Consider the following 22,396-nt stretch of genomic DNA (forward strand, 5'->3'; position numbering starts at 1 on the left):
CAGTGGAATCCCCCAAACAATTCCTTGGCATCCTCACTGTCTGTCCTGTCAGACACTCCTGGATGCTTATCTGGAGCCTCCTGCCAAACCCTGGTTACAAGTCAGCCTGATTGCCCTCTTCTGTGCATATCAAGGGCCCTTCTTCTTCTTTGCATCCCATATCTCTCAGTTCCATTTATTCTGTAAATCTGACATGCCATGGTGTTTTGGTTAGAAAATAACTTCTCAGAGTTAAGCATCTGCCTAAGATTGATAAAGGCAAAACAGTCCAGACTGATGGTTGTCAATTAATCCCTGTCACCCAGCTCTGTCTGCTGGCCTCAGGGGTTGTAGAGCAGGGAAGGTTCTTGATCACTGTCCAGGGACAATGACAATGAGCTGTGGAAAATACCCTTACTTCTCAATTTGTACACTTCAGTCAGCCTTTGTTATGCACATGGGCCAAATTCAGTCCTCAGTTTCACCATCCCAGGGTGTTCTTGAAGTCAGATTCTGATACATAGCAAGACTAAATGGGAAAATATTTTTCCACTGAACAATAACCCAAGACTGTGTATAATTCTGTGCACCTTGCTAATTGGAGAGTGTTGTCAAATTGGAAGTAATTCAGAGAAGAATAACAAAAGCGATTAAAATGTTGACAGGATTGTTTCTTAGGGAAAGATGAAAAGAACTAAAAATATATGAGCAAGTTAAACAAGGAGCAGGTAGAGGGAATATGATTCAAGTAACAAGGAATATTGGAGGTGATTCACTAGTGTGACACCCCCTCCATCCCCCCATTTCCAGAAGGTCTGAAGTTATGAAGTTCATGAAGCTAATGGGTCCTCACCATCTGTTTGATGCTACTCACCAGGTGCATTTTCAGAATGAGAGCTACAGCCATGAATAATAGGTAAACTGAACTATGTGTGAAATGAGCGTTAGGAAAAACTTCCATACCATGACTGATTTTCAGGTTGTAGAGTGTTCTTAAGAGGTAGAAAAATGCCAAGTTTCAGCGAAGTACTCATAAACTCATCTCCCAGCGTTTGGTGAATACACCTCTTTCAGTTGAGACATTTAAACCTATGTTAGACATTAAACCTAGACTAGGAACAGAACAAGAAACCATTCAGTCCATCAGAAATCAAGAGCAAACAAACTAAATGAAGATTGGTTTGGGAAAGAGTTGCCATATCTGACTTGTGCCCAATTTTGAAGTTTTCCATTAGCTGTTAGTTAGAAGACAGTCTCCTGTGGAACTGGCAAGGATTTGGCTGAGGTAAGAATTGTGTGAAAGCAGAGAGCCTGATTTTGCTGTCCATATCTCTAGGGAGTATGGCAGCGATGGGCTGCTGCTGTGACACACTCAGGTTGCACTTGGCAGTACAAGTGTCCCCGTTAAGTGCACTGTGAGTTAGGCAGCAGATCTAAAGCAGGCAGATGTAGTTTCTCACTCAGAGTGGATGAGGTGTGGAATTCATTGCTGCAGGACATCACAAAGGCTAAAAGTAACAAATGGGTTCAGAAAAGGATTAGCCAAAATCCAGGAGATAGGTTGGTGAGTGGTTAATAAAAATGCTAATCTGGTCTGGGTCAACCCCTGGCACTGAAAGACTCTAAATCATTGATTGCTAGGAGCTGGGAGGTCTGGATAGGGTCAATTGTGAACTTTTTTCAACCTTGATCCACATGCTCTTTGCCTACACTACTGCTGGTGGCCATGATTGAAAATGGGGTCCTGCACATGGGCCTGACCCAAGGATTTTATGTTCTTACGTGAGCAAGAGTGAGCATCTGGCTGGTGGGGGTCCCACTGATTTCACTCTGTCCTGAATGAGACCTGGAGGTTCCAGCCCAGGATGCCACCATTTCCCCCACAGGCTTCCTGTGTGAAGCCAGTGCAGCAGTTGGGGCTGGCCTGAGTATCCTTTTCCACTAGTTTAACTAAAGCGGTCTTTCAGACAGATAATCCAGAATACTTCAGGGTATAGATTGTTTTAACTGATTGCCACCCTATTTTATCTGACCTGTTTTAGCATACCTATAAAAATTTACAGTGAGGAATTTCCTGGTACAGCCAGTTTTAAGCTGACAGAAATAGAGGCTACACTGGGGTTTGTATTGGTTAAAGGGAGTCATTTTGATTAAACTGGTGCCAAATTCTGTGTGGACAAATCCTCATATTGTATGAAACCCACAGATCCTCCCTTTCCTCTGACAATCATATCAGGCTGGTGAGTCCTGTGGACCCAGTCTAATAGAAATGAATTTTTTACCATGCAAATCTTATTATCTAAAGTGCCAATGAAACTAATGGGATTTTGGATAGTAAAAAATGCTCTGTATGTGATACATAGTTTGGAATATCAATTCATTGAGGGGTGGAATGTAAGGAAAAGGAGCTGTTATTGCATGCGATCCTTTGTGACTTTTGAGGACCTGTTCCTCCCAACAGCCCTCAGCTCCCCCTTGATTTCAGTGGGACCAAAGTGGTGTTTAGCACCCTGCTGAAAACACTAGCTCCTTGCAGAGTTTCGTTTTCAAAATACACAACTAAGTGTCTATTTGCTTTAAAATTCATTTGAGGGAGGAGAACAGAAAAAAAAGATCTCAAACACTCCACTCCAAGGACAGACATCTAAAGGAATATGTATTTTTCCAAAGGGAACCATTTTTGCCGTGGAGGTCGGCTGAATGCATCAAAACCACAGCATTTGGATATATTTTGACAAACCCTGTATTAAAAAAAAAAAGAAAAAGACTGAATCTATTTAGATAACGTTTTAATTTATATTTATATAACATTTTAATTTGCACTCTTCCCCAAATATGCTCACACATCTATATATATATATAGATATATATATAGTGTGTGTTATATAAATGCTAGCATGCTCAGGCTGCCAACCGGTGTGACAACTCTCAGGCTGAGGGCAGTGTCAGCAGATAGATCCAAAGTTAATAACTGAAGTGCTGCAAACACTACAGCCTTTAAAACTGTCTCCTATAATTCCTATATGTTGTGGTAACACAGCACAACTTGCAGAGGATTAAGCACCCATTGCCGTTGGTTGTGAAGAATTCCTGCCAACTTCTCTGGGAGCTTAGTTCATGTGTATGTTCAAGCCTAAAATGTTTTAAAGTAAAATCTTTTTAATAACAGCATTGTGCTGTTTCGATGATGATGCTGATTACTTGGTCTCCTGTCACCTTGGAAGCAAAGATGCAATAAACGATACCTTTATTTTTCTATTTATTTTAATGAAACACATAGAAAAGGCACTTTAGAAAAGTGGAGGAAAGAGGAGGTCAGATAAAAACAACTGCAGTCTGATGTTCGTTTTTGTGGCGTTGATAGTTATTATTCCCAAAGAAAATAATGTCCTTTTTTATTTGCTTTTAACATTTCGCCCTTGGCATCTGTTCCATCCATTGTGGACTAACCTAGACTGTTCTCTGACGATGAGTTAAAGCGAGCACTTACTGAAAAGCATTCTCTACTTAATTACTTTTCCTTCTTCTGGAAGCTATTTTTTTTATAGTCACATGTTAATTGTCTATTAGTAGGCCTTTCTGATTAGTTGAAAACATAATGAAACCTTTGTAAACAACGAGGAGAAAGAGAGAGAGGGAGGGAGGGAGCGGGAAGTGGGGAGAAAGGGACAGGGAGAAATAGAGGTGTGAAGTGGGGACTGGACTGGGGGGGAAGGTCGATGAATTTTGAAAGGCAGCAATAATGCCAGTGGAAATTTCTGGTTGAGTTTTTTTTGTGTGTGTTTTTTTTTTTTTGTTTTTTTGTTGTTTTTTTTTTTGGTGTGTGATTTTTTTTTTTTTTTTGAACGACACCTTCCCTCGCCCAAATTAATCAACTTACTTAACGAGAAATGAGATGCATGGAGATGCAAATTGCTGCCGATCTCCAAAAGCCGGGTGGCAAAGGCAGCAAGTTGGAATGGCATGGAGGGGGGCTGAGCCGCAGCTGTCCACTAACAAGTCACTCCTATTTGTAAAGGGCACGGAGCTGAATAACGGTTTTGTTATTGGCTTTCTCTCTCCCTCTCAGCCTTAGGTAGAAATGCTGCATTTGTTTCCTGCAACCATTTCAGTGAGATAGATGTCCTCTTTCGTCTCGCCTGCAGCTTTGATTCTCACAGCGGAGCCCTGTGCTCCCCGTGCACCCCAGCCTCCTCCGACGGGGTGGGAAATTGGGATGCACGAGGACCACGGGCTCAGGTGCAGGGTCTCAAATACGCAAAGTAATACCAGGAGTTATTAAGTTATCTGCACACCCCTCAGAAGGGGAGGATTTTTTTTTTTTTTAAAAAGAAAATAAGCAGTACTTAGGACCCAATTCAGTGATGCTCGGAGCCCAGCCAGAGTGGATCACATTCAGTGAATCAGCTGAATTGGGCCCTCTTTTCCGAGATTTTTTTTTTTGCGTTTCCTGGAAAGCTGCTTCTTAAACACAATTCACATTGGTTGTTTTTAAAAGGACTATGCTCTGTTTGCAGCGCTGGATTTTGAACGGGCAGAGTCCCCCCGCCCCGCTCCCCTCCTCCGCCCCCACCCCCTTCTGTTGCTGCTTTAAAGAGCTGTGCTTACAGGGATTTTGCAGCTCTCCGTGTGTTATTAGAAAACGTGTGGCTGGGACGGTTAAAATGGGAGTGCTACTGTATGCAAGAGCAATGTTCACTGTAAGCAATCCAAGGAAATCCTGCCAAGGCAGTATATGAACAGCAGCCAAACAAAACACAGGCGCCTTTCCAGTGAAAACCAGCACACTTCTGCAAATAGAGGAAAAATTGACTTTCTGATTTGGAGTGTTTCTACAACTAAGAAGAATTACTACAGCGATTGTTCTAAAAATATTTTTCAGCAGCACATTCTCAATGGGGTTGGGATGCTTAGCATTGTTTAATTATGCTTCTCTTAGGTGATCAGTCTGGATTGTATAGAAATAAAATACGAAGTTTTTAGGATTTTCCTTCAAGCCAACATTGGCATTATTTTTTGCAACATTATAGTGGCATAAAACGCCACCTATTTAAGGAGCAAAAATTGTATTTTTATTTTTGCATTTCAGGAGGTATGATTGGAAATACATCTTTAGCAAATTCATAGTAATAGATTGCAATGCAACTGCTTAATCTAGAGCAAACCCCAAGATCCTTCTGTAACTGACAGGTTTTATTTTTCATATGAGGTATTTTATACCTTCCTCCTACTCTTATTCCCCCCGTGCCCCGTATTTAGACTTTTAATGCTTCTGCTCATTTTGCTGTTTCATTCACCCAGTCTGGGATTTTCCTTTACAGGACTTTTGAATCCTGTATGAACCCTTTAGTATAAGATGTGTCCGCAGACATTCTGGCATTCAAAAAATTGCCATAATGATGGAAATTGAATGGGATTCCACAAACTTGTTTGTTGCCAAGAATAAATATGTTACTAAAAAAATAATTTTACTAGCCTCAGCTACATTTTTTTCAAAGAATTCTTAATAACAGAGTTTAAGAATGCAGTCAATTTATCTAAAGTGAGTTAATGAAATAGGATACATCTATGGAGAATTATTATTATATTTTTTTCCTTCCAAAATCCAACATAATATCAGCATAAGGAAAAGCAACAAAGATTGTCAAAGATTAATTTCAGTAATGTGTTTATCCTATTTCAACTGTTTTTCTTTTAACTAAAGAGACAAAAGATGCTTTACTAGATATATCTCCATTTATTCTTCTAAAATATTTACAGCTTACTTCTTTAGGCATATAGCTGCTGTGAACTCACTTCTCTTCTTTTAGCTACATCACGACAAACCAGATTTATCCCTACATTGAAGACAGTGCCTTGAGATTAACAAATCCCAGTGTGGAAGAAGACCCTCATCCAGAGCCCACTGAAGGCAGTGAAAAGATTCATATTGACTTTGTTGGGCTTTGTATTGGGATATCAAACTTTCATTTCATCTTCTTCTTTTGAATTTAACTACTAATTTTCAGGGTGAGATACTCTCTACTTTAGAGAAATGTTACAGTTATTCTAATTTATTATACTAAATTAACTGGTGCTGTATTTACCATTCAGGCAAAACTCGAAACTGTTATATATGATTCTCCCAAGACAGGATTGTGTTTTTGAAGGTCCAGTTGGAATATCTAAGGAAGTACAGACCTCTGCTCTATACTCAGCCCCCTTTCTCCTTTGTTCATAGTGCTATGTTCACAGCCAGTCTTTACAAAGAGCAAAAATGGTATATATATATATATATATATATATATATACACACACAGATACATATATATGTATATATATAAAAATAAAGCTTGAAAAGGTAAGCATTTCTGCCTTGAATGTGAGAGATGTCATCTGCTGTGTTTAAATTAGGACATGGAAGTTATGGCATATGCCGTGTCAAAGCACAGCAGCGCAGTTCTGTATCTTTAAATGTTGATGCATAACAGTGAAAGCAGGTGAGATCTGGCCCCAGGTGCTGGCTGCTGCATGCATTGCTGAACAATTTTTAAAGGATACAGATTGGGTGGTTGGAGGAGGAAAAAGTAGGTCTTTTCCCAAATAGACTTTTTTTTTTTTTTTTTTTTTAAAATATGTTTTAGGTTTAATGCAATTATTAAAAAATGATCAACTTAGGCTTCATGCATTCCTCTAATAGCAGCTCAGTATAATCCAGTCCTGACCTGGCTCCCCCTGACGTGCAGTGTTAGTTATCCTGGAGCCCCAGTTGTGCCAAACAGGGGGAAGATATTGTTGAGACCATGAAACTCATTTCACTGGTGACTGTACACAAATGTCGAATTAATAGTCCTTCACAGAATTACTCTGAAGGGAAAGTTTGGATGCTGAAGAGGTTTCCAAGGATTGCTTCTGCTTTCCCTGTCTGCACATTGAGAGCCCACATGGCTTGAAAAACAGCTCCGCAGCAAAGTTTTTGCCTTCATTCCTTTCAATGTAAATCCAGTTTTCAATCATTTTACCTTCAAATCCCTAGGTTCAAATTCTGCAGTCACTAGAGATGAGATATCAAGGTAAATTTGCAGATAATTTGGATAGTGGTCTGTGCTGAAGGTATGTAGCTTCTCAACCTAATTAGAGGTGTAGTTTGTTGCAGGCAAAAATTATTGATACACAAGGAAGGTTTTATTTAGAGACATCTGTAGGTTGGCAGCTGTGCCAGCCATGTCTGTTCTTCTAAGTAACGGAAGCCATGCAGCTGGGAACAGCAGTGTTGTGCTGACAAGTGTTGGGAATGTTGGTTGAACTGCAATATGAAAATATTTTCATTATTTTTATTATTACTATTCTGCAAGAAGACTTGAGATGTGTGCCTGCCTATGTCTCTGTGTGAGAGCAGATGAAGTAGAGAGGGAGGGCTGTTACTTTTATTTTTTTTTCAGTCGCACCTCCTTAGCATTTTGTACATATCAGCATTCTAGCAGAGCGATTTGCTAATTGCACTGGAAGACCCACTTTAAATTCAGGAATACTGAAACTTTGAAACTGTAACATTTTGACTGGCGAGAATGACCAGTCTTCTTTTCTGTTTCGCAGTGAGCTAGTTGAAGGAAGCTGGCATTGTCGCAGAGTGAAAGCTCTGCAGAAGTGCCGCAGGTTTTTCATATGGAAATGTGAAATAATGGGGTGATTAAATAGAGCTGTATATTAAAGTACATCTGACATTAGAATTAGCATAATGTGCTCTAGCCCTAGGCTGAGTACTTTATTTGCCATCTGCGTCGGACCAAAATCCCCTGGGGAAGCGCTAAAATATTCTGAATAAACTCAGCCCGAGTTCTTATTGAGAGTAAAATACCATTTGTGGCACGTCGTATTGATTCGTCTTAATTGCGGTGCAGAAAAGAACATTCAGTTGCTGATGACTTTTGTACTCTGTGACAAGTCGGCTGGAGTTATTCTAACACTGCAGTTGGTTAACCTGAACAGACTGTTGTGCTCAGAGAAGGAGAAAACCTTATCTTCAGTAGCATAAACGACAGTATCATCTCCTGGCTTCACTCCTTTCTATTTCGATGCAGAATTTTTTTTAAAATTATTATTATTATTATTTCCTGAAAACAGCAGCCGATGAACTGAAGGCGAAATGGGACTGCATTGAATCAGTCCAAGAAAATTCACATTCTTACCTAGTTACTCCCCAGTCTCCCTCCCCACACTCACCCCCACATCTTCTTAAAAAAAAAATCCAGAAACATCTGATCAGCTTTCATCCAAGGGAGTGAAAATCAGTGGAACTTGTCCTTGAGGATCCATCTCCGGAACCATTAGTTCAAGAGATTTATTATGTATATTTTGTAAAAAGCTGTGGCTTCTCCTGTGCATAAGCCCACAGTCTTAGTCGATTGTAATGGTTTGATTTTTGTCAACTCTCCACTCAAATAGGTTGCTGAATACCTTTGAAAAAGTGCTTATAACATGCATAAAAGATAAATATTTCATCTGAAGGAAAATACTTTGATGCTCCATGCAATTCTGTAACATTCATAAGGTCCAGTTTTTACCCTATAATTGCCTATCATTATACACAATTTACATATTCAAACATTCTCTACAAACCTTAGTCTAGCATGTTTTTATTACAAATTCAGATCAAGGGAATAACCTTTAACTTCAGAGACAAATGAGACAAATTTACAAGTGCATGTCTGCTGTTTTCTTGTGTTTTATAAATCCCTGCAGACCCGAACACTTTTGCTATAACGCCACTCAGAACAATATACATATATTACTACTTGTTTGTAGTGCTTCGGTAATGAGTCCCCTTTGTATTAGATAACCTATATAATTCAGCATCTAGGCTCTCCATAACGTCAATTATCTCCTCATAGCTAAATGTACATTCCATTAAAACAAGATTTACAGCCTTTATAATACTTCTTAGGACTGAACGTGGAGATTTTGTGGATTTAGAGAAGCAGAGATGGGAGTTAGCATTTGTTAAAGAAGTAATGAATTAAAACAAAAATGTTATTTCATTTACTAGCTATGAATAGGCACCTAATACCCTTAAGAAATAGTTGCAGTAAAACAGACTGAAGTACTCCTGGGGAAAAAAAGCAGGAAAATTTGTTTTCACCCCTTGGCTTTTTTATTATTTCCTAATTTACTCTTTATTTTTCCATTATACGACATGGACAATTTCCTTTATGTATCCTCTTTTAAGTTCCTATTCAGATACTGATAATTCTTGCTTGTAAGATGAGAAAATGGCACCTTAAAAAAGTCGGTGGGGAAAAAAAAAAGCACACAGCACTTGCCAGTTTTCAAACAAAACTGCTTACAGGAAACCGATTTAAAGGGAAGCTGCTGGCATATTTCATATGTTGTAGAAAAGACTGACATTATTTCAAATGCATTTGAATACTGTATGCAAAGAAAAGGCCTAAAAGTGTCCTTGAGCAGTACAAGGGTTTTTCGTGAATGCTGTAAGTAGGATCCTATATATTAAACCACCAGCCATGGGTAGTCCTACGGTCTTTTCATCTCATGAGTGGGTACATTTCCCCCCCCTCCATTAAATACCCCATTTTTGCTGATAGTTTTCACAATTTTATGCAGCAGGTTTGTAAAACATCCTTTCAGTCTCCTAGCTGATGTCTTACGTTTAGAGAAACTAATAGACACAAAGCTGTTTAGATGCTAAAGGTGGAGTCAATTGAAACTGTTGTATCACAAAGGGCTAATTTAAAAGTTAACTCATTCACTATTGATCTTTCAATATTGATTTTCCTGTTTGTTCTTTACTTTTCACACTTCGCCCTTTCTCTGATTTATAAATTGCCTTTGTATTTTAGAATTTAACACCAATTAGAAGAAGGTGTTCAGAGATGACAAGCATGTATTTTATCTCCCATTCTAACAGTGTTTCTGGGTCAAAATCACTGTGTCATGGGTTCTATTTTTTGCTATGCATTTTTCTTTATTTTTCTGCACTAAGTAAAAGCACTTCTTATACTTCTGTAGGCTGAACATTAACTTGCAGTAAGCCACAGGCTCTTTTAAGGAATGAGAAATTGGACATCCAGAAGGAAGTTGCCCAAAATGACTATTGACATTTTATAGCTAAAAATATAATATTGCCATTTTGTAATGCACTAGAAATTAAACTGAGCTGTGCATTTGGCTCGTTTATGTGAATCTGGCAGTACAGATCTGAGGTATGATTAAGTCTCACAGAAAATGGGACTATTGAACACAAGCTACATCTTCAGCCAAAGGTCGCCTGTGTCCATTAAGAAGCAGGAACCATCTGTTTGTGTTATGCATGGCTGTAGTCTGCCTACAGTCTCCTTTTTAAGTATAAATGCCAGAGAGGACATATAAAATGCTTCTGGGGAAAGTTTAATGAAAAAAATTCACAACTTGGTATATTTGTATAAGTCAAGATCCTTCTTTGTCATAACCTGGTATAGCTTATCTGGAAAGATTTGAAGTCTGCAATGGTGGTCATCGAAGCTACTTCGAATTCCTAGCAGGTTAATTCAAATCAGAGTTTGGCTAAGAGTATGATTTTAAGGTATCGAGTTGATATCTCTGAAGTCTTTCAAGGATTTATGCTCTTTGTTCTTGGAATTATGAAAGGATTGACTGTAGACAGACAGCACGACAGTCTGACTTCTCAACTTTGTGAATGGTAATTAATCTGTTTGTTTTCCACTTGTATGATAGATAGTTCATTTGACAAATAATGTATTTATTATTAAAAGTATGATAAACAGACAATTCACAGTCCTGCCTGATAGAAAATGAACACTGCTGAAAAGCTTCAGAAAATAAAATAGGTTCCCAAATGGGGCAGCATTTAATCCACCAAAGGCAGAGTTTGGCAGTTGTCTTTAGCAAAGAAAGAATTAAGAGTACATTACTAACAATAGTGTAATATTAATATACTTTAATATCGGTGTCAACCAGTGCTATTGTAGATCTTTTTCAACAGGTAGAAAATGCTGTTGAGAATATTTGCATCATTAATTGAAATCAGTGCTGGGAATGAGAGTGTCTTGGAGGGTTGTAGGTTCTCTTGGTATAAAGCTTCTTGCATAATCTCTGCAGAGAACTTGCAGTCTCAAAGTAGAAACAGGATGGGGAAAGCTGTAAAACATGCAGGCAGTGTGTAGGAGAAGAATATTGCATGAGGTCGTGATTTTTCTTCTGTTTGAAGATGGCACTGGAGGAGACAGGCTGTTCAAGAGGCGAAGTAGAAAAAGAGAACCGGGCCTAGTATTGGAGGAAACAGCATTCTGTTACTGAGGAGTAACACATGTGAGACTGCGAGCACCTTGCTAAGCCATAAAACACCAAGTTTAGTTGCCAGTTGATGCTTACTTTATGAATTGGTAGGGATAGTCCTGGTCACCCTCCGCAAGATGTGCTGCAGGATTCTTTTGAGCCCTTTCTTTAGACATGGCAGTGCAGGGATGGATGCACTGTCTTAGCTCTGGGTATTGATAGAAGCGCTGTGCTTGTTTTACATCTTCAACTTGTGCTGCCATCAAAACAAAATTAAAATGAAGAGAGGTATGAAGTGAAATGGTTCCTTTGCATTTGGTGTTTAAAGCTAGTGATTGGTGTTGGACTGGCAGTGGTGATCCTCACACAAGCTTAAACCCTACTTCACACTTGTGTCTTTTTTATTGAGATTGTCAGTTCTTCTGAAATCGAGGTAGCGGCATTTCCAGTCACCCCAGAGAGGGTAAAACTATTGATATTGGGTGTGTTCAGCATATATTTATTCAGTTATAAGTAAATATTCTTGCTAACTTGGATAATTTAGAGTGGTAACACAGCTTATAAAACTTCTTCAGCAGAAATATCTATATTCAAGATATTTTTGCATACCAAATCCAGCATCGGGTATGAACCGATGTAGTTCACACTGCAGATCCACACTGCAGACACCTGGAAAGTATTTGGCCCTTGTCTAGGTGACCTGTCAAACCACGTATAACCATATATTTTCTTCACTATGAAACACTAAATCTTTCCAGTATTTAATGCCCTTCTATTTAATGTCAGCTGGTCTTATAAGGAGACTTGTTAAACTAGTGTTCTCAATTATGGCATTTTAATTTAATAATAATTCAATTAAAGTTGTGTTTTTTATGGAGCATCCACGCTACCTTTATTGGTATTATTAGAGTAACCATCATAATAACAAGGGGTAATTATTTAAACGCTCATTAAAAACCAAGCAGTGGAGAAGAGAGTAACATTGGTAGAAAGATTGTAGGAACATGATACATGTCTGTTCCTGAGCACTACAATAAAAGGTGTCCTTTCTTTAAAGCTTGCAAGTTTCTACTTTTCCTGGACTTCTAAGGGTGCAGTAAAGCAGCATTAAAATTCCTTTACATTTTTATTGCTGCTGTTGTAACTTTGTAACGGGAACCAGAAACATTATCTGGAAAGTATTGCTAGGGGTAAAGAATGGCAGTGGTTATGTGGACCTGACTGCAGATCCTCACCGCAGTCCTGGCGGGGGTTGTGGGTGGGTGATTAAAAAGGGAGAGAGTTCATTCTCTGTTACAGCTAATGGAATTATTCAGGCATGCTGAGGGGAGGATTCGTAAGGCACTGGATGTCACTGTAGCCCAGTAGAAAATAATGAATTCTCAACAGTTATCTCACACTGATTATTGTTTGATGGTATCCAGAATAACTGAGGATATTTTGAGGAAAATTTATCTCCAGGGCAAAGGCGCTCGGCATTCAGGATATACAGAAACTCGTGTATCAACTGGGCCAGGAAGAGCTGCGTATCACTAAATGATACAAGTCAGACTGCAGAGGACAGATAAGTCAGGGGATTCAGGCTGCCTGGTGCGGCAGGATGAATGTCCACAGACCTAGGCTGGTCTTGGTCTGGGCTAGGTAAACGGAACTGTCTTTAGTCACTGCCCACTGTGAGGGCACAATTTGGGAGGCAGGATCTGAATTTAGCTTTGTTTTGTGCTGTTCACGAAAGAGAAAAAAGCTTATTATTGCTCTGACATTTTGAGTGGAACATAATCTGTCATGCAGTAATGGAGGGAACACATTTTAATATTTGTGGAAAAGACCATCGTTTGTCATAATACACAAAACCAGCAAGAATGTTCAATAAGTTCATAGTTTATAATTACCTGGTTATGGAGAAGATACTAGAGAGATTTTTAATCTACCATTTAAAAACATAACAAGATCTAATGGTTCGCAGTTGAACTCGGCAATTTGAATCAAACAGAAGACAGGTTTTTTGACACTGAAGGTAGTCAGCCATTGCCACAGACTACTGCTATACATTGTGAATTCTCTCTCACTTGGCATTTCCAAATCAAGCTGGGAAGAGAGTGCTAAAAGACATTAAGTGGATCAACTGCAAATCACTGGGCTGGATGATATCTGAATGTGAGGTGTGGATTTAAATTGTTTCCTGTGTTTTTCATGTACATGCAGACAGGAGAAAATATTACGATCTTAAGTTGCAGGAAGAAAGATTTATATTAGCATTTGGGGAACCTTTATGATGGTAAATGAGAGAAGGAATGAGGTAGATTTTGGGGAGGTTGTCGACTCTCTGTCTGGGTGGACTTTGAAGTAGGATAATGGAGCATCTGCCGTAGTTATGAATAGATGCATCGATACAGACATCCCTTAGGTCAGGAATTGGACAAAGGCAACTCTTAAGATTTATCCCAGTCCTCTCATTCTTTAATTTCACAGTCCTTCCTCTCCTTCACATCTATACTTCTGAACCTATGCGCCTGTGTCTCAGTAGGATCCAGGCCTACAAACCTATCTCATGTCTGAACTCCAGTGGCAGCATCTGGCTTTAGTGCAACCTTGAATCTACTGTTGACTGCCCGGGGCTTGTGGCCTGGATGTCTCACCTCAGTATGTACACCATATCTACCAACTAATGTAAAGATAAAAAATTACGCTTGAGCCATCAGCCCCCAAAATCATGCCTAGTGACAGATTGTAGGGTTGAATCCATATACAGTTCATTAAACAGTATTAATGAAGTCTCAGCTTGTGCTTAACTCTAAGCACATGAATAATTTCATCACTATCCAACAGAGCACTTCAGCCCATGCTTAAGTTTCACGGATTTTGATTACTCACATGCTCGAAGTCAAGCACATGCTAAAGTGATAAAGACTACATATGGCAAAGCCTATATAGCTAGTTGTCATAAAGTGGGTATTTAGACAGACTTCATGCAGGTGGCAAGGGATTAAGATAGCCATATATCAAAAGTAGTCTTATAACAAAGAGTTTTATAGTGTAGGTGCACTGCATTATTAAATATAAGGATCATTCTTGAGCAATATGTGGCTGTTTCTGGGCATGTTTAAAATATTTAGCAAGTTTTTGAATATCAAAATGTTCGGAGTGGATCTTCAAAGACTTTTTGACATTGTTCTGTTCTTAAAAGTGAGCATCTACACTGCTCAGGGCAACTTCTAGGCAAGATAACCATGAAGTGATAATGTGGAAAAGAACATTTTATTTTACTTTTTTTTTTTTTTTTTTAATGGAGAGTCTGGAGAGAGTCTGTGAGGGTTGTGAAAGTTTATATATATATACATATATATGCATATATATACACATATACACATATACACAAGCATGCACACACAGACACTTGTGAAGCAGTCAGAGACTGGTAGCCAGGTAGCCTGCAGTTAATTTTGCTGTTGTGTTGGGGTCTCCTGAAGAGAAGTGTTAAGGAGCACAAAAGCTAAACAAAACAGAAGAGAATACTGCTAGCTTGTAAATTTTAGATCACTAATAGCACTAATTTGCTCCATTTGAAAGAAAACTAAAAAGGAGGAGGATTTACTGTTCTCACTTGAATTTCACAGAGGTGAAGTTTTGGAGAACAAAACAAAACAAAACATCTCAGTTCCATGTAACATGTAGCAGCAAGCATCCAGCCAGCTGCCATTTTGAGGGTAATTTTTTTAATCAGCCATTTCAGTTTTAGATTGGCCTTGATCCTCAGCCTGCTCAGGAATTTTTCTCCTTACATATGTGCCTTTGCTGAAGTAAATGTGTTGCTGTTGTTATCATTGTCATCTAATACACAGCTGCTTTCTTCCTCCTGTCAACTCTTGAGCTAAGCAAGGAGAATGCGTGCACACACACACACACTTAATTTTTTTAAAGAAAAAAACCCACAACAAAAAAAGAATGCATGCTGTGACTTTAAAAATGAAAGAATTGAACAGCTGTGGGTAATAAATCGATTAATTAGAGTGGATAAAATGAAGGTGAAGGGTGCAGAGAACTCTTTAATTTGAAGATATATGACCTTGTAAGATCCTGCACTTCATTGGCTATTAGATCACACTTCAGAGGGGGCTTTATTAAAATCTATTCTAGGGTGAGCTGAGGTAAAACATATTGTTAAAAAAAGCTTTTGACAGAGTATGTTATATACTTTAGTCTGCTTCAGTGATTTCTGTCACTTTTTATACTACACATGTTGCCGCGCAAGAAGTTAAAGGTCTAGACATTTTCATAATATTTCTGTTTGAAACAGAAATTTAAATATTTGAAGTAATAATGGGAGCATTTACTGTTGCTTTGGCTGCAAAGCTGACATAAAACTCCCTAACTGCCTCAGTGCTGAGTAGATTTTTAAGGGATAATGTATCAATTCCTTTCTGTGTTTGTATGTGGCTTTCGTTAATGTCAATAGCAGTTATGGGCACTTTTTCCAAGCTGAGTACAGTTCCCAAACTTGTGCTTTTTCCAATAATGGTTGTTAGAGATTAATCAAAGCAACGTCCTGCACGATGCAGTGTGCAGGGCTGCGGCACGGGGCCTGTGTCAGCCAGGCAGAAACCCCTGCTGTGTTACGAACATTTTTTCTTGGCTGTGGAGAGCCAGCTTCTCCAAAACAGGGGTCTGAAGCTGCTGTTCACAGAAATAGCCTTACTAAATCAATAGGAGTGTGAGGAGCTGCACGACATTTATCACCTACCTTTGTAAATAAGTCTTAATCTGATAGATGCTCTTTCCTTTACACTTTTATGGATGTTCATTGGATGATAAGATTAGATAGACTGACAGGCTGATAGGTAGGCAGATAATCTTCTAGCCTTCTTGTCTAAGGTGCTGTAGGTTTTGTTAGCAGCAGCCATTCCTGCAACAGCCAGAAGAGGGGAATTCAGTCAGTAAGGATCCTGCTTTGCCTGCTGTGCCTGAGCTGATTTTTTTCTTTTTTTTTCTTTTCTTTTTTTTTCTTTTTGACTGCTATGAGTCATTCCTCTTTACAAAGGTAGTTTCAATAATATGATTCAATTCACCTTATAAGATCTTTAGTTTCAAGCTCAAGTAACAGTCTTTTGTGAATTGCAGTTCCCCCCATCTAGAAAAGGGTTGTGTAGTTCAGCTGTGGAACTGAGCCCTGTGGATGGGCTGGGATTGGGCTTCGTTTGGGTCATTACGCAGGTACGGGTCAGGTGGGAAGCTTGGTGCAGGCTTTGAAATTGCAGGAAGTTTAGTGCCTTTAAGTGCAGTGGGGCCATCTCTAGCCAAAATATGTGCTTTCATAAACAAACAAACAAGCGAGAAATTAATTTTAGATTTTCCAGAATGGGTAGGTTTTTTTTTTTTTTCTTTTTTTTTTGAGGAAACCTCCTCCTTTTTTAAAAACAAGAACAAAAACAAATCCTGGATCATGATTTTCAAGTTGACACATATTGATGAATTTATCAGAGTCTTGCAGAGGCATTGAAAAAAGGAGGCGGGGGGGAAGTGCTTTTTGAAGGTAGCACATAGTTTATATTGTGCCCAGGACTGGAATTTTCTAGCTAGCAAAATTATGACTGTAGTGCAGACTTGTTCACACGTGTCCTTTATGTAAAACTGAATCAAGGTTAAAGGAATGCTTTCCACCTTTATGCAGCCGCTCAAAGAGGCTAGAAAGGCAAACAGAACAATGTTTTTGGCTCCGGTGAGCATTTCTGCATTGGAGGGCAGGCTCAGGCTCAGAAATTCTTGGGACTCAGTTCAAGCATGGCCCGACATTTGTTACTGTTAATTGCAACTGTGTTGTCGGCTTTGATTATCGAATGTTTCATTTGAGTGGCTTTTTGGTGTTTTGGCAAAAAGAATGTCAAAGTGGTTTATGCAAGGGTACGTTTTCCAAGCTCCTGTTGACTTGAATAGGACTTGAGCAGCTAAATACCTACATAGTATTTCAAAAATGGAAGTGCTGGCATGACTGAAGCATGTATAAATTAAATTCAGCAAGATCTCAGAGGACTACTACATGGAGTATTTAAAAATATAAAATGAAAGAGTGAAAATGACACTGAAGCTCCTTGCAGGTGCCTTGTAAAACCTACCACACTGCATTTTCCTCAGGTTTTGTCTGTAGTCATAAATCCCTTGAAACAAATTCCTTTTTGCAGAATAAATGTGTGAAAGTATTTGGATCCTTATGCATCATAAAGGAAGGTTTTATTTGCAAGTTAAAGGGTATAAACCTATATGGCACCAATGCATATGTGTGATATTTGTCATACATGTTAAGTGAGTGAGTGTGGTGAGTAAATGTACTGTTCAACAATTTATATCAGTCAATACATTGCAATTAAGTTCTTCTTTCAGAAATGCCAAGAAGGAAATGTGTTAGCAAAATAAAGCACATGCCAACTGTATTTAAATGTTCTTCACTATATTATTTTTTGAGTGCTCTTTCTGTTTTTCTTTTATAGGTAAAGATGAGCCTTCAAGCTATATTTGCACAACATGCAAGCAGCCTTTTAATAGTGCTTGGTTCTTGCTTCAGCATGCCCAGAACACACATGGATTCCGCATCTACCTGGAAACAAGCCCTTCAAACAGTTCCCTTACTCCACGCATCACCATCCCTCCTCCTCTGGGACCGGAGACTGTTGCACAGTCCCCGCTGATGAATTTCCTTGGAGACAACAACCCATTCAATCTTTTGCGGATGACAGGACCCATCTTGCGTGAACACCCTGGCTTTGGTGAGGGTCGGCTCCCAAACACGCCTCCGCTGTTCAGCCCACCGCCTCGTCATCATCTGGATCCACATCGCCTTAGTGCCGAAGAAATGGGGTTAGTTGCCCAGCATCCCAGTGCCTTTGACAGAGTTATGCGTTTAAACCCCATGGCAATTGAGTCTCCAGCGATGGATTTCTCCAGAAGGCTTCGAGAGCTGGCAGGAAACAGTTCCACCCCTCCTCCAGTCTCGCCCAGTCGCACCAACCCTATGCATCGCCTATTGAATCCTTTCCAGCCGAGTCCTAAATCACCTTTTTTGAGCACCCCACCACTGCCCCCCATGCCCCCCAGCAGCACTACGCCTCCCCAGCCTCAGGCCAAGAGCAAGTCCTGTGAATTTTGTGGGAAAACGTTCAAGTTCCAGAGTAACCTTATTGTGCACCGACGCAGTCACACAGGAGAAAAGCCCTACAAGTGTCAGCTCTGTGACCACGCTTGCTCCCAGGCCAGCAAGCTAAAACGCCACATGAAAACACATATGCATAAAGCTGGCTCCATGACGGGCAGGTCAGACGATGGGCTGTCCACCACCAGTTCCCCTGAGCCGGGCACAAGTGAGCTCACTGGAGAGGGACTGAAATCCAGTGAGGCAGATTTCAGGAATGAGAGCGATCCTTCCCTGGGCCATGACAATGAAGAGGAGGAAGAGGAGGAGGAGGAGGAGGAGGAGCTTGAAAATGAGAGCCGTCCAGAGTCGAGCTTCAGTATGGACTCGGAGCTGAGTCGTAACCGAGAAAATGGCTCCAAGTCGCTGCCGGATGAGAAATCCCTTGTGCTGGGAAAAGTAATTGAGAATGTAAGTCTAGGTGCCATCCAGCAATATAATGACATGCTAGCTGAAAAACAGAAGAGGAGTAGCTTCATGAAAAGGTCTTCTGACCAGCGAGACTTGTGTCCTCGAGACCTCTGTCAGAGAGATCCAGGTGATGAAGACTCAGTGGTAGGAGAGCTAGACCGCACCGAGGAAGGGACAGTCAATGGAAGAAACTTTGGCCCAGGTGAACCCTTCCCAAACCTGTTCCCTCGCAAGCCAACGCCTATCACGAGCCCCGGTTTAAACAATTCCTCTAAAAGAATAAAGGTAGAGAAAGATTTGGACTTGCCACCAGCAACGATAATACCTTCCGAAAACGTTTACTCCCAGTGGCTGGTAGGGTATGCAGCGTCGCGGCACTTCATGAAGGATCCGTTCCTCGGATTCACAGACTCCCGACAATCCCCCTTTGCGACCTCTTCCGAGCACTCATCGGAGAACGGGAGCCTGCGTTTCTCCACCCCGCCGGGGGACATGCTGGACGGGGGGCTCTCAGGGCGCAGCGGCACGGCCAGCGGAGGCAGCACCCCCCACATCAGCGGTCCCGGCCCCGGGCGACCCAGTTCGAAGGAAGGGCGCAGGAGCGATACATGTGAGTACTGTGGCAAGGTCTTTAAGAACTGCAGCAATTTGACGGTGCACCGTCGGAGCCACACTGGAGAGCGGCCTTACAAATGCGAGCTCTGCAACTATGCATGTGCCCAGAGCAGTAAGCTGACGCGCCATATGAAAACGCATGGCCAGATAGGGAAGGAGGTCTACCGCTGCGACATTTGCCAGATGCCCTTCAGTGTTTACAGCACCCTGGAGAAACACATGAAAAAGTGGCATGGAGAACATTTGCTGACAAATGACGTCAAAATTGAGCAGGCAGAAAGAAGCTAAGGCCCCCCTCCCCTCCCTGCCCCCGCTAGGTTAAATTTCAGGGGTCTAGGTAACATTTTATTTGTACAGTTTAACTATTGCCAACTGAGAGAAGATGACCTAACTTGCCTCCGTAAACATAACTTAGCATAACTATGGTAGGTGCCAGACTTGGGCACTTAAAATATAACCTGTGTCTACAAAGTTCTATTAAACCCGAGGGTTGATTAAGGCAGTAAAAATTGTGGAGCCTTTTAACTGTGCAATAATTTCTGTATTTATTGGGTTTTTGTAATTTTTTGGCATGTGCAGGTACTTTTTTTTATTCTGTTTAAATTTCTTTTAAATTTTGTTGGGTATCCCTTTTTAATTTTACCCAGTTGTAGCCTGAGATTACTTGCATTGTAGAGGAGAGAAACATATCTTTTTAAATTATGATTTTTGGGCCGCTGCTTTGTTGAAATTTAAGCTAAGCATGTGTAATTTCTTGTGAAGAAGCCAGAAGTTGAACAGAAATATTCCTTTGTTTCAAATGTTTTTTTTCCTCTTCTAAAATAATCTTGAAGATTAGGGAAAACAAAATTGTACAGCGGATAACAATCTTTAAAATGAGCACTTTCTTTTGGAATTGGATTGAATATGTAGCACTGACAATGTCGCTGACGATAGAGGCCTTTTCTAAATGGATTTAATCACTAAAGTTATGGCAACAAGAAAGACATAGGTGCAGAAGGCAGCTACATTAAAAAGCAGAAACATTCTTAATTGTGCATTACTATTCGATAGTTTCTTCCTCTTAAAAACTATGGCAACATAATGGTGCTATTTTGTCACTTTTTGGGGTGTCATTCCTTCTCTCTTCCCCTCCTGCCACTCTTCCCAGAGACAATAACAGTACATCTTGAGTATTGTAGTATTTTTTTTTGAACCTCAGAACAGCAAAATGCCATCTATTTTATTTTTAAACTGCAAATTCATAAATCTGAGTTCAGGATATCTACTTTAGTCCAGATTTGCCGTAGTTAAAATAATTATTAGAGGATGAGAAAGTGTGAATTTCTCAATGAAAAGCCTCAACTCATAGGCATTTGGTTTATGAATGGAAATATTTTAACTATCTTATGTGATGTATAATGATGCTATTATAAGGAAGGAAAAAATAAAGTCTAGTTGATTTACCTGTCTTGGCAACATTCTGCTTCTACTGAAGTCACTAAGAGTTTTCCCCTTGACTTAATTAGGAATAAAATGGAATTGTATTCAGAGAAAAGCATTAGACAGAAAAAAAGTAAAGAAAAATGCACCTGCTCTACTTTCAAATTCCAAATTTTTAAAGCCCTTTATGACTAATATGAACAAACAGTGGGCAATTATGGTTAGAGATTTTAATTATGTTGACCCGCACTTTAAATCTTTTGTTTGTTGTTAAGAGTGAAATGGCTTCTCAACAAGAAATTACATCATATTCGTCTACTTGGCCCAAAGGTGGGTTAAACTGTAAGGGAACAGCTGAGATTAAGTGTCAGTGTTGCTAAGCATGGCATTCACAATACTGGCACTATAAAGAAAAATAAATAAAAATAATTTATTGGACAGTTTTTCTACTGCCATTCAATTTGACGTGAGTGCCTTGAAAACTGATCTTCCTATTTGAGTCTCTTGAGACAAATGCAAAATGTTTTTGTGAAATGAAAAGACTTTAAAAAAAAAAAGTAAAACAAGAAAAGTACATTCTTTAGAAAAAAAGAGCCACATTTACTTAAAAAAAAATTACTGGTTGAAGATAGTGGACATGAAAATGCCATAAGACCCAATCAAATGAAGATGTATACCCAGCACAACTTCGGACATCCATTAGCTGAATTATTCTCAGCCTTTTTTTTTTTTTCAGGACAACGCTGCTTAGGAAATGGAATGGAAATGATTTACTGCTGAATTAAAACTCAAATGACACAAATTACAAGTTGTTATCATTGAATGAGAAAAACAATTCAGGAACAACGGCTAATTTTTTTAAGAGTTAAATTTAGTGCACTCTGTCTTAAAATACGTTTACAGTATTGAATACATACAAGGGTAAAAAAGAAATTGTGTGTATGTGTGTTTGAGCAATCTTTTTTTTTTTCAAAGTTTGCTTAATAGGTTATTAAAAAAAATGCCATAATGGCCATGTGTATATTGTTTTCTTTTGGTGACGGGGTTTTAGTATATATTATATATATTAAAATTTCTTGATTACTGTAAAAGTGGACCAGTATTTGTAATAATGGAGAATGCCTGGGCATTTTACAAAACCAGAAAGAAAAAAAAAAATACCTTTTCTTTTTTCCTTGAAAATGTTGCAGTAAAATTTAAATGGTGGGTCTATAAATTTGTTCTTGTCACTGTAACTGTAAAGTCTTGAGTTTTAGTAAATTTTTTTCTGCCTTGGGTGTTGAATTTTTATTTCAAAAAATGTATAGAATCTCGTATTGGGGGATTAAAAGGTGATTGCTACACCATGTAGAAAAAGTATGTAGAAAAAAGTGCTTAATATTGTTATTGCTTTGCAGAAAAAAAAAATCACGTTTCTGACCTGTACCTATTTTTCTCTTTTTTTCTCCCCTTCCCCCTTCCTTTACCCTTCTGGAATGGATATTGATATTGGTTGATTCATATGATGTAGGCACTTGC

At 39.4% G+C, this 22,396-nt stretch overlaps 1 protein-coding gene across 4 annotated transcripts in view; it reads left to right on the forward strand.

The window, feature by feature from the left end:
• BCL11B (BCL11 transcription factor B) overlaps nucleotides 1-19,810 on the forward strand; it is a gene marked incomplete at its 5' end in the record, with an annotated part of 89,815 nt that extends 70,005 nt beyond the window's left edge. For all 4 annotated transcript variants that reach the window (XM_080344837.1, XM_080344839.1, XM_080344838.1 and 1 more), the window contains one exon: nucleotides 17,733-19,810. In XM_080344837.1, coding sequence (XP_080200963.1) covers nucleotides 17,733-19,744 — 2,012 coding nt within the window. In that variant the 3' untranslated portion in view covers nucleotides 19,745-19,810. The remainder of the gene's footprint in view (nucleotides 1-17,732) is intronic.
• Nucleotides 19,811-22,396: the final 2,586 nt, after the last annotated feature.

Source organism: Nesoenas mayeri (assembly GCF_963082525.1).
Source record: "Nesoenas mayeri genome assembly, chromosome: 5".
Taxonomy (NCBI): domain Eukaryota; kingdom Metazoa; phylum Chordata; class Aves; order Columbiformes; family Columbidae; genus Nesoenas; species Nesoenas mayeri.